General features: G+C 47.8%; 1 protein-coding gene across 1 annotated transcript in view; it reads left to right on the top strand.

Moving 5' to 3' along the window:
• The first annotated feature begins 241 nt into the window (after positions 1-241).
• Positions 242-12619, top strand: part of LOC146177985 (salivary peroxidase/catechol oxidase-like) — an 88176-nt gene continuing 75798 nt past the window's right edge. The window contains exon 1 of the mRNA XM_084580689.1: positions 242-276. Within this exon, the coding sequence (XP_084436815.1) occupies positions 266-276 (11 nt within the window). The 5' untranslated portion in view covers positions 242-265. The remainder of the gene's footprint in view (positions 277-12619) is intronic.

Here is a 12619-nt window from a genome sequence, read left to right as displayed (position 1 = left end):
TCCTATTTCAGAGCCACTACATATGGGTAATTGAAGATACGTTCGTAACCACGAAGCTCTGGAAATAATACTACGCAGATATGACACATTCTTTCTTCGTCGGTGTTTACGTTGCAGCATTGAGCACATTTGTAGTTGGCCCCACATCTGTTTCGGCCACAGGGGTTTGCAACTGACAGAATTCTTAGTTGTATTCGCTTTCACTCGTTTAAAAAACCTACACGGTTTTATTCGCAGCTTTACTGTTCCTCAAATAAAAGCTGATATGGAGTCCAGGTAAGCTTTTACGTCCTGAAATATTACTTTTCGCTTTTGCAACTGTTTGAAATGGCCCGAAGAAATTGCTCGTTCAGCTTCTCTGAATGCTTATAGAAAATCTGTCTCGCATATTTGACGCAGGTGTGGTTTCCCGACATTTAGGCAGCTTAACTGAGCATTTCATTTGGCGCATGTTTGCTCTGACTAATATTTGAACGCCGTGTAAATAATGAGACGTTCGAAGCGCCGTGCCATGCCGCCAATTAGAGAATGCTCGAAGGCAATCCGTCTGTCATTATCTTTATATTGTGCATTTTGTTCTGAAGGGCTAATGCGGGAGATCGCTGATTAGGGTGATCTGGATTATCAGTAGCACTTTGAAACAAGAATACAGAGCTGAAATATTCAGGCTTTCTGCCATTGCTGGTGTTCTCTGCAAAGACTGAGACAAACTGTGCCATGTAAGAAAACAATCTGTTTACACAGACTGGTGTTCAACATGCTCAAGTAGAGCGGAAAAGATGCTCATCAGGGCCTTGTTCTTTGACGCCCTTCGAAAATTTGCAGCCAACAATGGGTTCAAGAATTTTACCTGCGACTAAGCAACAAGTCTCTATGGAAATGAAATTAAAACTTCCTGTGCGCTGTTAGATGTAAGAGCATGTAAAAGAGCTTCAGATACCTAAATGTTACCAACATTTATTTAAACATACATAAACTTAGGCTAGGGTTTTCCTTCAGGATATACATAGAAAGCAATGAAAACCTTCCGCTGTGGCCAGCAGTTTTGGGCACTCGACTGCTGCTTGAAAGGACTTGGAGGTGGATCTTACCACTGGCTGCTGCTTTTTTATGGAAGGTAAAATTAAGGCTTCCACGTACTGTGTGATGTAACCAGACATCTTCCACTACATCATCTCCCACAGCCGGAGCTGCTTTTGCACGTTAGTCCAAGCTAAATGAATCTGAGCTGAACGTAGCGTTGACTGAAATCAAACAAAAAGAATAGATCAAGATAAAAATGGCGTTAAAAGCCTCTAAACCAAAGAAAACTACCCAAGAATATGCAAGCATGATTCTAGTAACTTTTTGCTTTTTCTCAACATGAACATTGTTTACTTATCTCCAGTCACTCGAGAGTGTCATGTAAATGGGGTTTGGTGAAGCAAAGAAATCTGAACGGCGGAAAAATTTGGGAGGCTCATAAACTGCAGGGAGCATACGGCTGTAGTATTTTCTATCATAGTTATCGGCATCGCAAAGCTGGGTAAATTACAATTGTCAGAGAGAACAGAGCATGAGCTCTTAACCATTTTTGGCGATTGCCTTGCTTTTATTATTTTTGAAGAAATATTTAAAACTGCCTTACCAAGGTTTCTTGCTGCTACAGACAAGTAAGTCTAGACAAACATGACCAAACTATTATCTGTTATATTCAAACCACCTGAATTGTGCTTACCTGGAGCGCCAATCCTCTTGAGAATAGACAGTAAGCATTTGCTTTGACTGGAGTAATTAATATTACCTAACAAGTGCTGATACCTAAAAATAAGTCCAGTGGTGTTAAAGTGCTTTCACAATTTTAGGCCTTGAGTAGCGCACAACTATTTTTCATCCCTGGAGGTGTCGTGTTCTTTATTTAAAAAAATTATTTGAATTGACAGAGCTAAAACATGGCAACCCTACACTTCATCTACCAACAACAAGGACAGCGCTGATTTAAAGGGTGGAACCCTGTCGGGCCGATAAACAGAGCACCGAACAAAATACAAAACATTAGGCTTGGCACATTACCAATAACATGGCAAGCCACAAATGGCAGAGCACGTACACTGTGCCCTACACAAAACAATTCCCATCGTTTTCGCGACGACACTTTCGAAAAAAGTCCGAGAGCACTGCTGAATCCGCACTGGATAAATGCGAAGGCCGGAGCGTTGTTGCTGAACACGGTGCATCAAGTTTGCTTTAATTCTTATTATCAAGTAAATGCACCCGTCATTGTTATCGAAACTGTCATTGTCGATATCACTAATTGCAGCGTCATTTTAACCCCTGCTATCATCCTTACGGTATACAAGGACAATTACTATGTGCGCTTCACAGTGCCTGGCGTGGAGCTCTTATTTCAAGTGCAAGGTTGAGGATCCTAGGGATGAAGTTTCGACCACCGGTGCGAGCAGGATTTTTATTTCAGGATTTTTTACGGTACATTAAGTTCGCTGTCATTATTATTAACTAAATGCACCGTCATTATCATTGTTGATGTCAACGTCGCCATCATTAGTATTCGCGGTGTCATTCTCGTCGCTATCATCCTAACGGTAAACAAGGAGAATTACGATGTGTGCGTCACAATCCTAGGCGGAGCGCCATCGGCTAAAGCACTCGTCTGGGGATCCGAGGGATTGAGGTTTGATTCCGGGTGTACACAGGATTTATATTGTGGGATTGTTTACTGTGTTGCGTTTGCTGTCATTATCACTGCCAACTAAACGCAAAGTCATTATTATTTCTACTGTCGTCGCTGCCATTATCACAAATTACAGCATCATTGTCACCGCTACTATCATCCTCATGGTAGACAAGGAGAAATACGATGTGAGTTTTATGATACCGGGCGTGGTGCAGTTGCCTAAAGCTCTCGGCTGGGGATCCGCGGGATGGAGGAGGTGCCATTCTCAGTGAAAACATGATTTTTATTTTTCTAATGACGTCATCATGATGATTGACGAGTGAATGCCGCTGAATCCCGCGGAATCTTGCACTTTGGGGTAAACGTTCGAAATTTCTACCTAACCCAATGTGGTGTCACATTAGCTATAGTGTGACGGAAGTGTGTGACAGAATAATGCCCGGCAGTATGAACAGTTAGACTTTCATCTTAAAACACGTGTGAGTGACTTTCAGAGCAGCAAGAGTTAGCGCACTGATCGTTGAGTACGGTCGCCGATCTGGCAAGGCGTTGTCGCATGGGAAAGGGGGCCACAGCCCCTGAGCCAATCGAAGCCTTCCACTCACGCCATTCCGAGGAACGGACTCACGCTATTCGTCAGCCGAAATCCTGCAACAGGCGACTAGCTCACTGATACAAGCGGCTGGTAGGCCGGATACATCGACATGTGAAAGGACGACGTCGAGCTCTGATGGGATCGCAGCTGCCACACGGTAAAAATGTAGAGCCTGTCCGCCAGCAGACCGAGGTTACACCCAGGTGCAAACACGTGCCTAGCAGCACTCAACCAATGAATGATGATGGCGCCACCAGGGTAGCACTCGTCTGTAAACAGCCTCTCTAACAGCCTCAAATCAAGCACTCTAGTCACTGTCAGCATGCAGGGCAGAGGCCCTCCCTGCATGTTGGAAGGTGTAGGGCTGGCGGTAAACAAACGCTGTCTCGCTGACCCAGAAAGAAGTTTGAACTTTTACTCGCAACACGTCGTGGGATTTTTGCGACATGTGCCAGGCAAAGCGCGTAACCAGAAAAGAGCTTGCAAGAATTCAGCAAAAGCTCGCTGCTGAGGCTGCGCAGGAGATGAAGAAATCATCTGGGAAGCCAAAAGGCTGAAGCACAGCAAATAAGTAACCGTGTTCGACGCAGTCGAGGGCCTCAGCCCGGCCTAAGGAAATGAAAGCTTCAGTAAACTGTTTCCGCCTGTGTACTCAAACACATCCCTGGTTAGCGTTAGTGAACCAATAGACGGTCCGGGCTCAAGACTGGTAGAGCTATCCCAATGCCTAGAGGTAGACTCGCCACCTCCGGATGAAAAACGTTGCAGCGCGTCGATAACCGGTGTGGAGAAGGGTGATCGGTCACCAAGACGACGAACTCGACAGCGAAGTTCTCTCCTTCGGAACTAAAACGATGCAGCCGACATTAAACGAGGCGGCGTGGCGCCGCTTACGAGGAAACAATTCGCGAGACCAAGCAACAAATGCCCAATGACACCGAAAAATCGGGTTAAGAGCTAGTCACTAGTACCGCCGGATCGGACGCGGTGGAATGGTTCATGGCGACCAAGACAACTTGCCTCTTCTCTAGTTACTGGCTCCATAAGCGAGGAGCATGCGTCCTAGGAGAACCGAGGAAGGGGCCCGCAGAACGAGCCAACAGCTTCCTGAAAGCCGTCCTCCTTATTGAGGCTCTGTTGCACAGAGCGACGAAATGCTCGCTGAACAAAGGCTAAATATCCCCGGAATCTGAAGACGTGATGCAGTCCGACAGCATAACTGTTTCTCGCATGTCACTTCGCTAGCTCATGACCATGCATGCCCAAGATCTGCGGCATCTTCAAGGGGAAAACTGAAGGCTCCCACGTACACTGACGCATGCGAGCTTCATTACAGGAAGCAGTGATAACATGCGCAAGCGTTTGGAGGTACTCGCGCATCGCGAATGTAAGCACGCCGTCATCTCGCACGGCACTCATTGGAGGCAAAGTCTCGCTCAGCGCGATCGTAGCGCGGCCACGACCGCCTTCCCCACATGCACGAAAATTTCGATCCGCAATGTTTTAAGAGCATCTCAGTAGCAGGAGTTATGTCACTAATATGTGCTACAGATGAGCACAAATCTCCGCACATCCGCGTATGTCAGCTAGGCATTGGTCATTATGTAGCACGGCTGCCTCCATGCGAAAACCAAGGGCCTGTTCGAATGGCCATAGGCTGCCTGTGAGGTAATCACCGCTGGCAAATTATCCCTAGCTTAAGGACTCGATGGAAACTACCATGCCCCACGCGGCAGCAATCGCGGTGTGAAGCGCAGGGTGAACCCGGACTAAACGGCTTGCGCTTTGGTCCGAGACTCACATTGCTTCGAAGATGTCTGCGTGAGGGCGAAACACGCGTTTCCTAACCTAATGGTCGAAGTAGCGTATAGAGAACTTTAGTGTAGTAGTTGGAAACGCCCTCTCCAGGCTCCCTATATCGCGCGGCGTGTCTAAAAGAGAATTAATATCCCCAGTAGGACGTGGGATGTGGCCAAGGAATTTCAGCCAACTGAACGAAGGAACTCGTTCCTCAAACAGCAGCTACATACGCTGACGAAGGCATTCCTGCGGCCATCTAGAAAGATGTCTAGAACAATTACGCGCCCATCAACGCCAAAAATTCAATGAGCATATGGATTATAAGATTACGAGAGAAATATCACGAATACACCACAAAACCGCGAGTCCGTTAACAAAAAAGGCATGCATATGAAAACGTGAATGAAAAAAGTACATCGATAGGGTTTCGGAAGTTACACTCCTGTAAAAACAAAACGTCTACTCGAAGCAAATGTGCGAGATGAAGTACTTCCATTCGCTTATCGGCATAATACATTAAATATGCTGTCACAATAAATGAAGTAAACTGCATACATGCCATCATAACAACGAAAAGGAAAAAAACAGAACAAGCAAAAAACAGAAACGATGAACAAAAGAGAAGCTAGCGATCTCACAGGAAATTTCGCCGTGCAAAGCCTATAGGCGTGACCATACACTATTTTACCATTTTATTCGTCCCCTCGAACTGAGAAAAAAAAAACATAAAAAATTGAGGGGGAGCCTGGACCAGCAAAAGCTTTGCCGGGCTTAAACCAATTAAAAATAAATAAAAACGTGACCATACACCACCGTTGAGAGGACGCGGCGGGACGGGTGCTCAGCGTTGAAACCCCAGCTAATGGCTGCAGCAATGGCAGAGAGGCGACAGTTCGCCGATCGCTGCTGGCCGCGAAAACTTTCAGAAAAATATAGAGGGGTTGATTAAAAACTTTACGAAGTAAAGTTGTTTTCGTCATTGTGTCGACAGCACAGCTCTTTTGTAGCGAAAGCTACATTGGTCATAGTCTCACCATTTCGCCGTGCCGCTCCGTGCCTGTTGGTGTGAAGAAAAAGAAAGAAAAGAAGAAAAAGAAGAGGAAGAAAAAGAAGAAAAAAAAATGTGAAGAAGAAGACATAAATTGGTAGTTGGCAGAAGCGAATGACAATCGCGAGTTGCTAGGACAGAAGGTTTATCCTAACGTTGTGATGGCGGTGTGTTCTGGAGTTCGACGTATAGAGGATGTCATACCACTAGAAGGCTTTACACCCGACTAAGAAAGGTCAACCAGGAGAGCCAAGAGGGTGCCCATACGTAACGTGATTCCCCTATGGCCTAAATAAAGCTCAAACAATAGAGTAAACAACTATGTGCAAAATACATGTTTTTACCTTCAAGCCGGACCTAAGCGTAGCAATGCAGATTGCTCTCGACTAACTCGAGGTTTAACCACAAGCTAAACCAAAGCTAATTTTTTCTTGCACAGCATTATGAACCAACAAGCCCGGCGAGGTCTACTGCACTTGAGATACATGTTAAGTGGAAAACAGCAAAAGCCTACATTAGTCTTCTTATCAATCACCTCTTCACTTTACCTGTTCTTGTTCCTTCTTATGTTCTCTCTTTATGGTCCTCTCACTTTTCATTTTAGTGATTACTATTCCTTAGTAAGCATATTATAATTTCTAATTATGAGTAGCCGTTTCAGGTTATCGTTAGATATATTGCTCATAACGAGTCATAACTAGCTACTGCAAGTTATAAGTTATTGTAGACATTAATTTTTAGTCATTTCTAATAATTGTAGTCGTTACAAGGCATCGCTAAATGTATTAATCCTTAGACGTCATTATTATCATGCACGTCATTAGTAAACATTACTAGTCATACGTTTTGTCATTATTACTTATTACAAATCATTTTTATTCATTTCTAATTGGGTTCTGTTGAAAGCATAAAAGTTCACCGGCATTCTATAATTGGTTTGAAGGAAAGGTAGGTCGCGATAATTGTCACTCATGGAACCTTGCTGACACATCTCGCACACAAATCTCACTAACGCGAGATGTTCACGATCAGCCTAGAAAGTATTTCGCCTTAAAACATACACAAATGAGGCCCACGTTCATTATGAAGCCCGCACACGGTTCACCATTCATGAGCCGCGACTCCGAAGCTGAGGTGGCTATTAAGTGGGAGCGATAAACTATGGCTCCACTTTGATGCCTGCTGGGAAGAGCCAAAGCCACCGCTAAACAGGCGAGGAGGACGAGGGTGCGGCTGTTGCGGCCGGTGATCCATAAAGGCAGCGCCGTGGCGGCTTACGCTAGGCATCCGAGAAATCGACCTGGGGTGCCGTTTGGAGCGTTACGCACCTTTTTGTGAGGCCCTGACGTGCTCCAAGATGCTCGCTGTATAGCGGGAAGTTGACGCTTGACAATCAACTGCGGTTTAGTAACGCGGCCTGCGTTCCTGTGTTTCGGTTTTGCGACGCCAGGATGTTTCGCAGCCGCGGCAACACACAGGAGTCCGTCCTCGCTTGGGAGGACAAAATGGGGACCGGCAGGTACAGGAGCAGGGCGTTTACATTAGCAGACTTTATGCTTAGGGCTTGCACCTTATGCTGCTTGTCAGCTTGCGGGGGCTTAGCCGCAACTGGTGGCGACGCGAAGACATGCGCCGCCTATGGCGTCTGCTAAAGCCTCAGAGTACGTATGAAATGCGGACACCTTCGTAAAGCCTCGTCATCAGAGGCGAGCTCCGAGATACTAAGTCGTAGGGGTCCCAATCGTCGGCGGCGAGACATCGTCGATGTCCCTCTTCGTCTTCTTGCTGGGCTCCTGGGGACAAACATAGAGCTCCGGGCTTCATGCTAGTTCGGGTCGCACATCAGGCTCCGAGGACGCCTTAGTAGCTTTGGCAGCGCCAGCCGCATACGAGCGCGGCAGACGGAGTGCGCCATCGGGTGCTCGCCCCAACTGCGCTTTAACGCATAACAGCAGCCCACGGCGTCTTGTTCTTAAACGCTGCAACGCCCCACTTGCACGCACCGCCGACGTGGCCCTCCGCACCGCACCTGGAGCACAGACGTTTTCTTCCCCCGGACATCATTATCATCGACTGGACCATACCCACTGCTGAGTGAAGGCCTCTCTCGTTTTCCGCCAATTTACCTAGTTCTATGCTCGGTGCATACGCTTGATCCCTGTGAACGTCTTAAGTTTATCCACCCACCTCATTTTCTACCACCCTCTACTACGCTTTCCTTCCCTCACAATCTCCTTAGTTACTCTTAGAGACCATCGCTTATCCTCTCTCCGCACTACACGTCCTGCTCATGCCCACTTCTTGATTTCGACTAAACTGTCAGTTGGTTTGGTAAAACTTTATTTCCCACAGTAGGGGTCCTGAAGGACACTCGGCTAGGCGCCAGGTGTAGAGGGCAGCTCCCACGAGTTATTTCTGTCAACCCCTTTGCAAGATTTTTATTTCTTAACATTACATCTGCCATTTTTCGTTGCATAACCCTTTGCGTTGTGGTCAACTTAGGTAGAACCCGTTACGTTAGCCTCCTTTCTTCAGCTCCATGGGTGAATATCGGTAAGATAAAACTGATGCATAGTTTCCTTCTGAGGGATATTGAGAAGCTGCTAGTCATAATGTGTGAGAACTTTCCAAATGCATTCCATCCTAATCTTAACCGCCCAGTTATTTCCCTTTCGTGGTCCTGATCTGCAGTTACTACCTGTCCTAAGTAGACATATTTGCCTTCCACTTCCAGGTATTCACTACCTATTTTAAATGATGTTCTTTCTCAATCTGTTCAACACTACTTTAGTCTTCTGAATATAATTTTTTAACCTTACCTTCTGCTTATCCTGTCTAGGGCATTAATCATTTGTTGCAGCCCATTCCCTGAGTTAGGTAACATGCAATAACATCAGCGAATCGCAGAGTACTGAGATTTTCTGCATCAAATGTAATACCAAACTGCTTCCATTCAATATCTGAATATATCTTCAAAGCAAGCTGTAAATGACACTGGGGAGATTTTTTCTCTTGCCTAAATTCTTGCTTAACTGGAATTTTACTACTTTGCTTATTCAGAACTATAGTTGCTGTGCAGGCAATATAGGTAGCTCCCAGTACTTTCTCGTGTCGCTCAATCTTGCACCCCGAACTCACAATGCCTGCATGACTGCTGAGATTTTGACTGAATCATATGCTTTCTCGTACACAGATGGACAGTTTATATTCTGAGCATATGTTTATCACCTGCTTGTTTATCACCTGCTTGTTTATCACCTGCTTTCAGGACACATGCTTGATCTTGTGGTTAATTGAAGCATAAGGTTCTTGTGGTCGTAAAGCGATTACCTTATTATATACCTTGTATTTAATTGATAGTAAGCGATTTCGTCTGTAAGTTTTAAAGTCCCTATCGTCCCCTTTTTTATGAATTAAGATAATTTTATCTTTCTCCGTGATTCCGGTACCGATGTCATCACGCATTGCGCAGACAGGGTGGCCCGTTTCTCTTGCCAGATATCCCCTCCATCCGTCAACAAATCTGGTAGTGGTGACTATAGTTTATTTTTTTGGGGGGGGATACTGGTCACGTGTTATGTTAGCCATCTTTTTGGCATCACTCTTGGTGACCAGGGGGAAGGAGAAGTTGGAATTAGGGGGAGGTAGGGGAGCAGGTTGCTGACGCCACAGATGACGCCGCCATTTCCGCACGAAGCACTATAGACCCATGCAGGCCTACAGAACAGAGCTGAGGCCAGTCTCATCTAGATAAATCACGAGGAGCCGGTGAGCAGAAAGTTGGTTCCGAGCTGGGAAGAGCAATTGCCCTTCCGTATCAGCAGGGAGACCAAGATTCGGTAGCCAGTCAGAAGTTTCTGGCGATGGCCAGCGGAGGCTGGACAGACAAGGAGCAAGTGTCCCAGTGTGCCAGTGTTGCCGCAAGAGGGACAGGCTGGGCTGGGAGCTCGGCCACAGGCATACATACGGGATGGAGTCCACGTGCAGCCTATTCGAAGTCGTAGGAGGAGGGATTTGTCCTTCCGTGAAAGTTTGTCAGGCAGCCGTTGGAGATGTTCACCAGCGGCAATACGACGGTCAGGATGGAACGACCTTATCGACCTTCTCAAGAGGGGCCTTGAAAAGTCGAAAGGTGTGACATCCTCAGTGACTGGGGCGCCGTTGTCGTGCGCCGCTGTGGCAAGGGCATCCTCCTCCTCATTGCCCTGGACTCCAGTATGTCCTGGCACCCAATGTAGGGCCAGTTGATACCCCGAGTCCTGAAGGGCTAGGAGATGGGCTCGGAGAATGTTCACCGAGAGGTTGGTGCCGTGATGGATAGCAGCTGCAGAGCGGATCTGGAGTCACACAGAACATTCACAGGTCCAGGAGGGACACTGGAAGCGATGAACTGTGCGGCTAGGTGAAGACCGACTAGCTCAGCAGCTGTTGAACTGGCAGGGAATGACAGGCGGCAGGACCTAGACTGGTCTAGCTGCGGTGCTGTCATGGCAGCAGCTGCTTGCAAGGTAGTGGGACGAACCGAGCCATCGGTAAAGAGGAGTGTAGATCCTCTATACTCCTCTAGGAGGGCTGCAGTTGTCTGCTGGAAGGCAGCTGCAGGGTTGTGACATTTGGTGTGGCCGTCCGTATCCAAAAGACAGGAATTGGGGGTCGATTGGGTGGAGGGGGTAGGACTGAGAAACCTGGGAAGGGGGCCAATAATTTTTCTGTACACTGTACACGGCGGCAGCTTTTCGATGGAGGCGAAAAGCAAGGCGCCCGTGTGCTGTGCGATGTCAGTGCACGTTAAAGAACCCCAGGTGGTCGAAATTTCCGGAGTCCTCCACTACGGCATCTCTCATAGCCTGAATTGCTTTGGGACGTTAAACCCCACAAACCAACCAACCAACCATACGAGAATGGGATTTGCTGTGAAGCCGGGCTAGGAGTGAGGCACCATCTGGAGCATGGCTGGGACGATCAATGTGGGTACGTCCCCTCTGGGCGAGGAGAAGATCTAGAAGGTAGATACCAGCTTCCGCGAGGGTAGCAGGAATCTGTGAGGACTGAGGGACTCCGAGGAATCTTCTAATCCAGCGCCTTCGAATCGTGTCGAGACAGATGACTCGAGTCGACAGAAGGGAGACGAAGGGAAGGGCACACAGCATGACCAATGTCGCCGCTGCTTCAAAGAGCTTGATTGCCCAAGTGGATGAGGAACCATTGCCATTTGCAAGGAGACGCTGGACTGTTCTTTCCACACAGTCAAGATGGGGAATGAGGGCTTTGTCCGCAAGGATCCAGGTGAGATGGTCGTCAATTATGAGACCTAGGTATCTCACCTGGCGTTTCTATGGAAGGGGGGTTCCTTCGACATGCAAAGTTGCAAGACGGCGGGAACTCCTTGCTCCTCTGGGATGGTAGACAAGGGCCTCAGACTTGGTAGCCGAGAGGGTCAATCCATTGGATTCTAGGACGTACTGTACGCCGTCCAGTGCCTATTGCATGGCTTTCCTAGCGGATACAATACGTCTCTTTGGAGCTCGGATCCAAAGGGCTATGTCATCTGCATAGATGGAGCAGGAAACCTTGCAGATTCTAGTTTTCTCGGCCTCTCCAGCTGCTTTCCTCCTTTCCATAGCTTCTGATGCCTTCGTAACCTCGTCCTTCATTACTGGCGGAACGTCGGATTCCTCCGGTACCAGAGCATTACTCGAGTCCCGATCCGCATGAAAAAAGCCTGGTGATTGCGAAAGCAATGCCGTAACTACGCTTAGTTCATATGGCAGTGTTGCTGGTGGTGGTGCTTGTGATTGGAGTTGTGGTTATGCAGTGATATTACCTGGATATTATCGGCGGCTGCAGGAGTTAGGCAGCAGCCACATCGCGCGGCCTCGCCTCGCGACGGCACAAGTTGGGCCCCTGGTTTTTGCGGCAGATGGTATGATGTCATAGCAGAGGTCAAGCTAAAGGTCAATGGTAGCTACCGCGGCCTCGCCACGCGAGGAGCTGAAAGTGAAAGTAGTATTGCTTTCGCAATAAAATGCACCATAAACGTGTCGTCTCCAACTTGACCAGCCGCGTCCGTTGCGTACTTGCCACCTAGGCTGAAAGGCAGCCTATGAGACGGAGCGGAGCTTCAAGTACGGGGAAAGCGCCGCAGTCAGGGACTCATCACTGGCACAGGGGGAAGAATGTAAACCGTTAATTAGATCACAGAAGCTCCTATCTGCTCCACCAGCGCCTCCTTTCAGGCGACAAAAAGGACGCCCTTTAACACTACTTTGGTCGCCTGGGCCACGGAAGATGAAGGAGGCAGAAACCGAAGACCACAATCTCCTCGGTGGTATCGATGATGATTTCCGCTAGAACAGGCTCCGGCATGGCGAACATGAAGAACTGCGTCTTGGAAGGGCGCATGCAGGGGATGGGTGCTCTATGCAGCGCTGAGGAGCACGGGCAGCCACGGCATGGAGGTGATTTCAAACAGAAGGCGGCAACCTCCTAGGTTGCAGCAGGA

This window comes from Amblyomma maculatum, chromosome 10, assembly GCF_055883805.1.
Source record: "Amblyomma maculatum isolate TAMU_Amacu chromosome 10, ASM5588380v1, whole genome shotgun sequence".
NCBI lineage: Eukaryota > Metazoa > Arthropoda > Arachnida > Ixodida > Ixodidae > Amblyomma > Amblyomma maculatum.
Note: the sequence above shows the minus strand (reverse complement) of the source record. Positions and strands in the feature narration are given on the sequence as shown.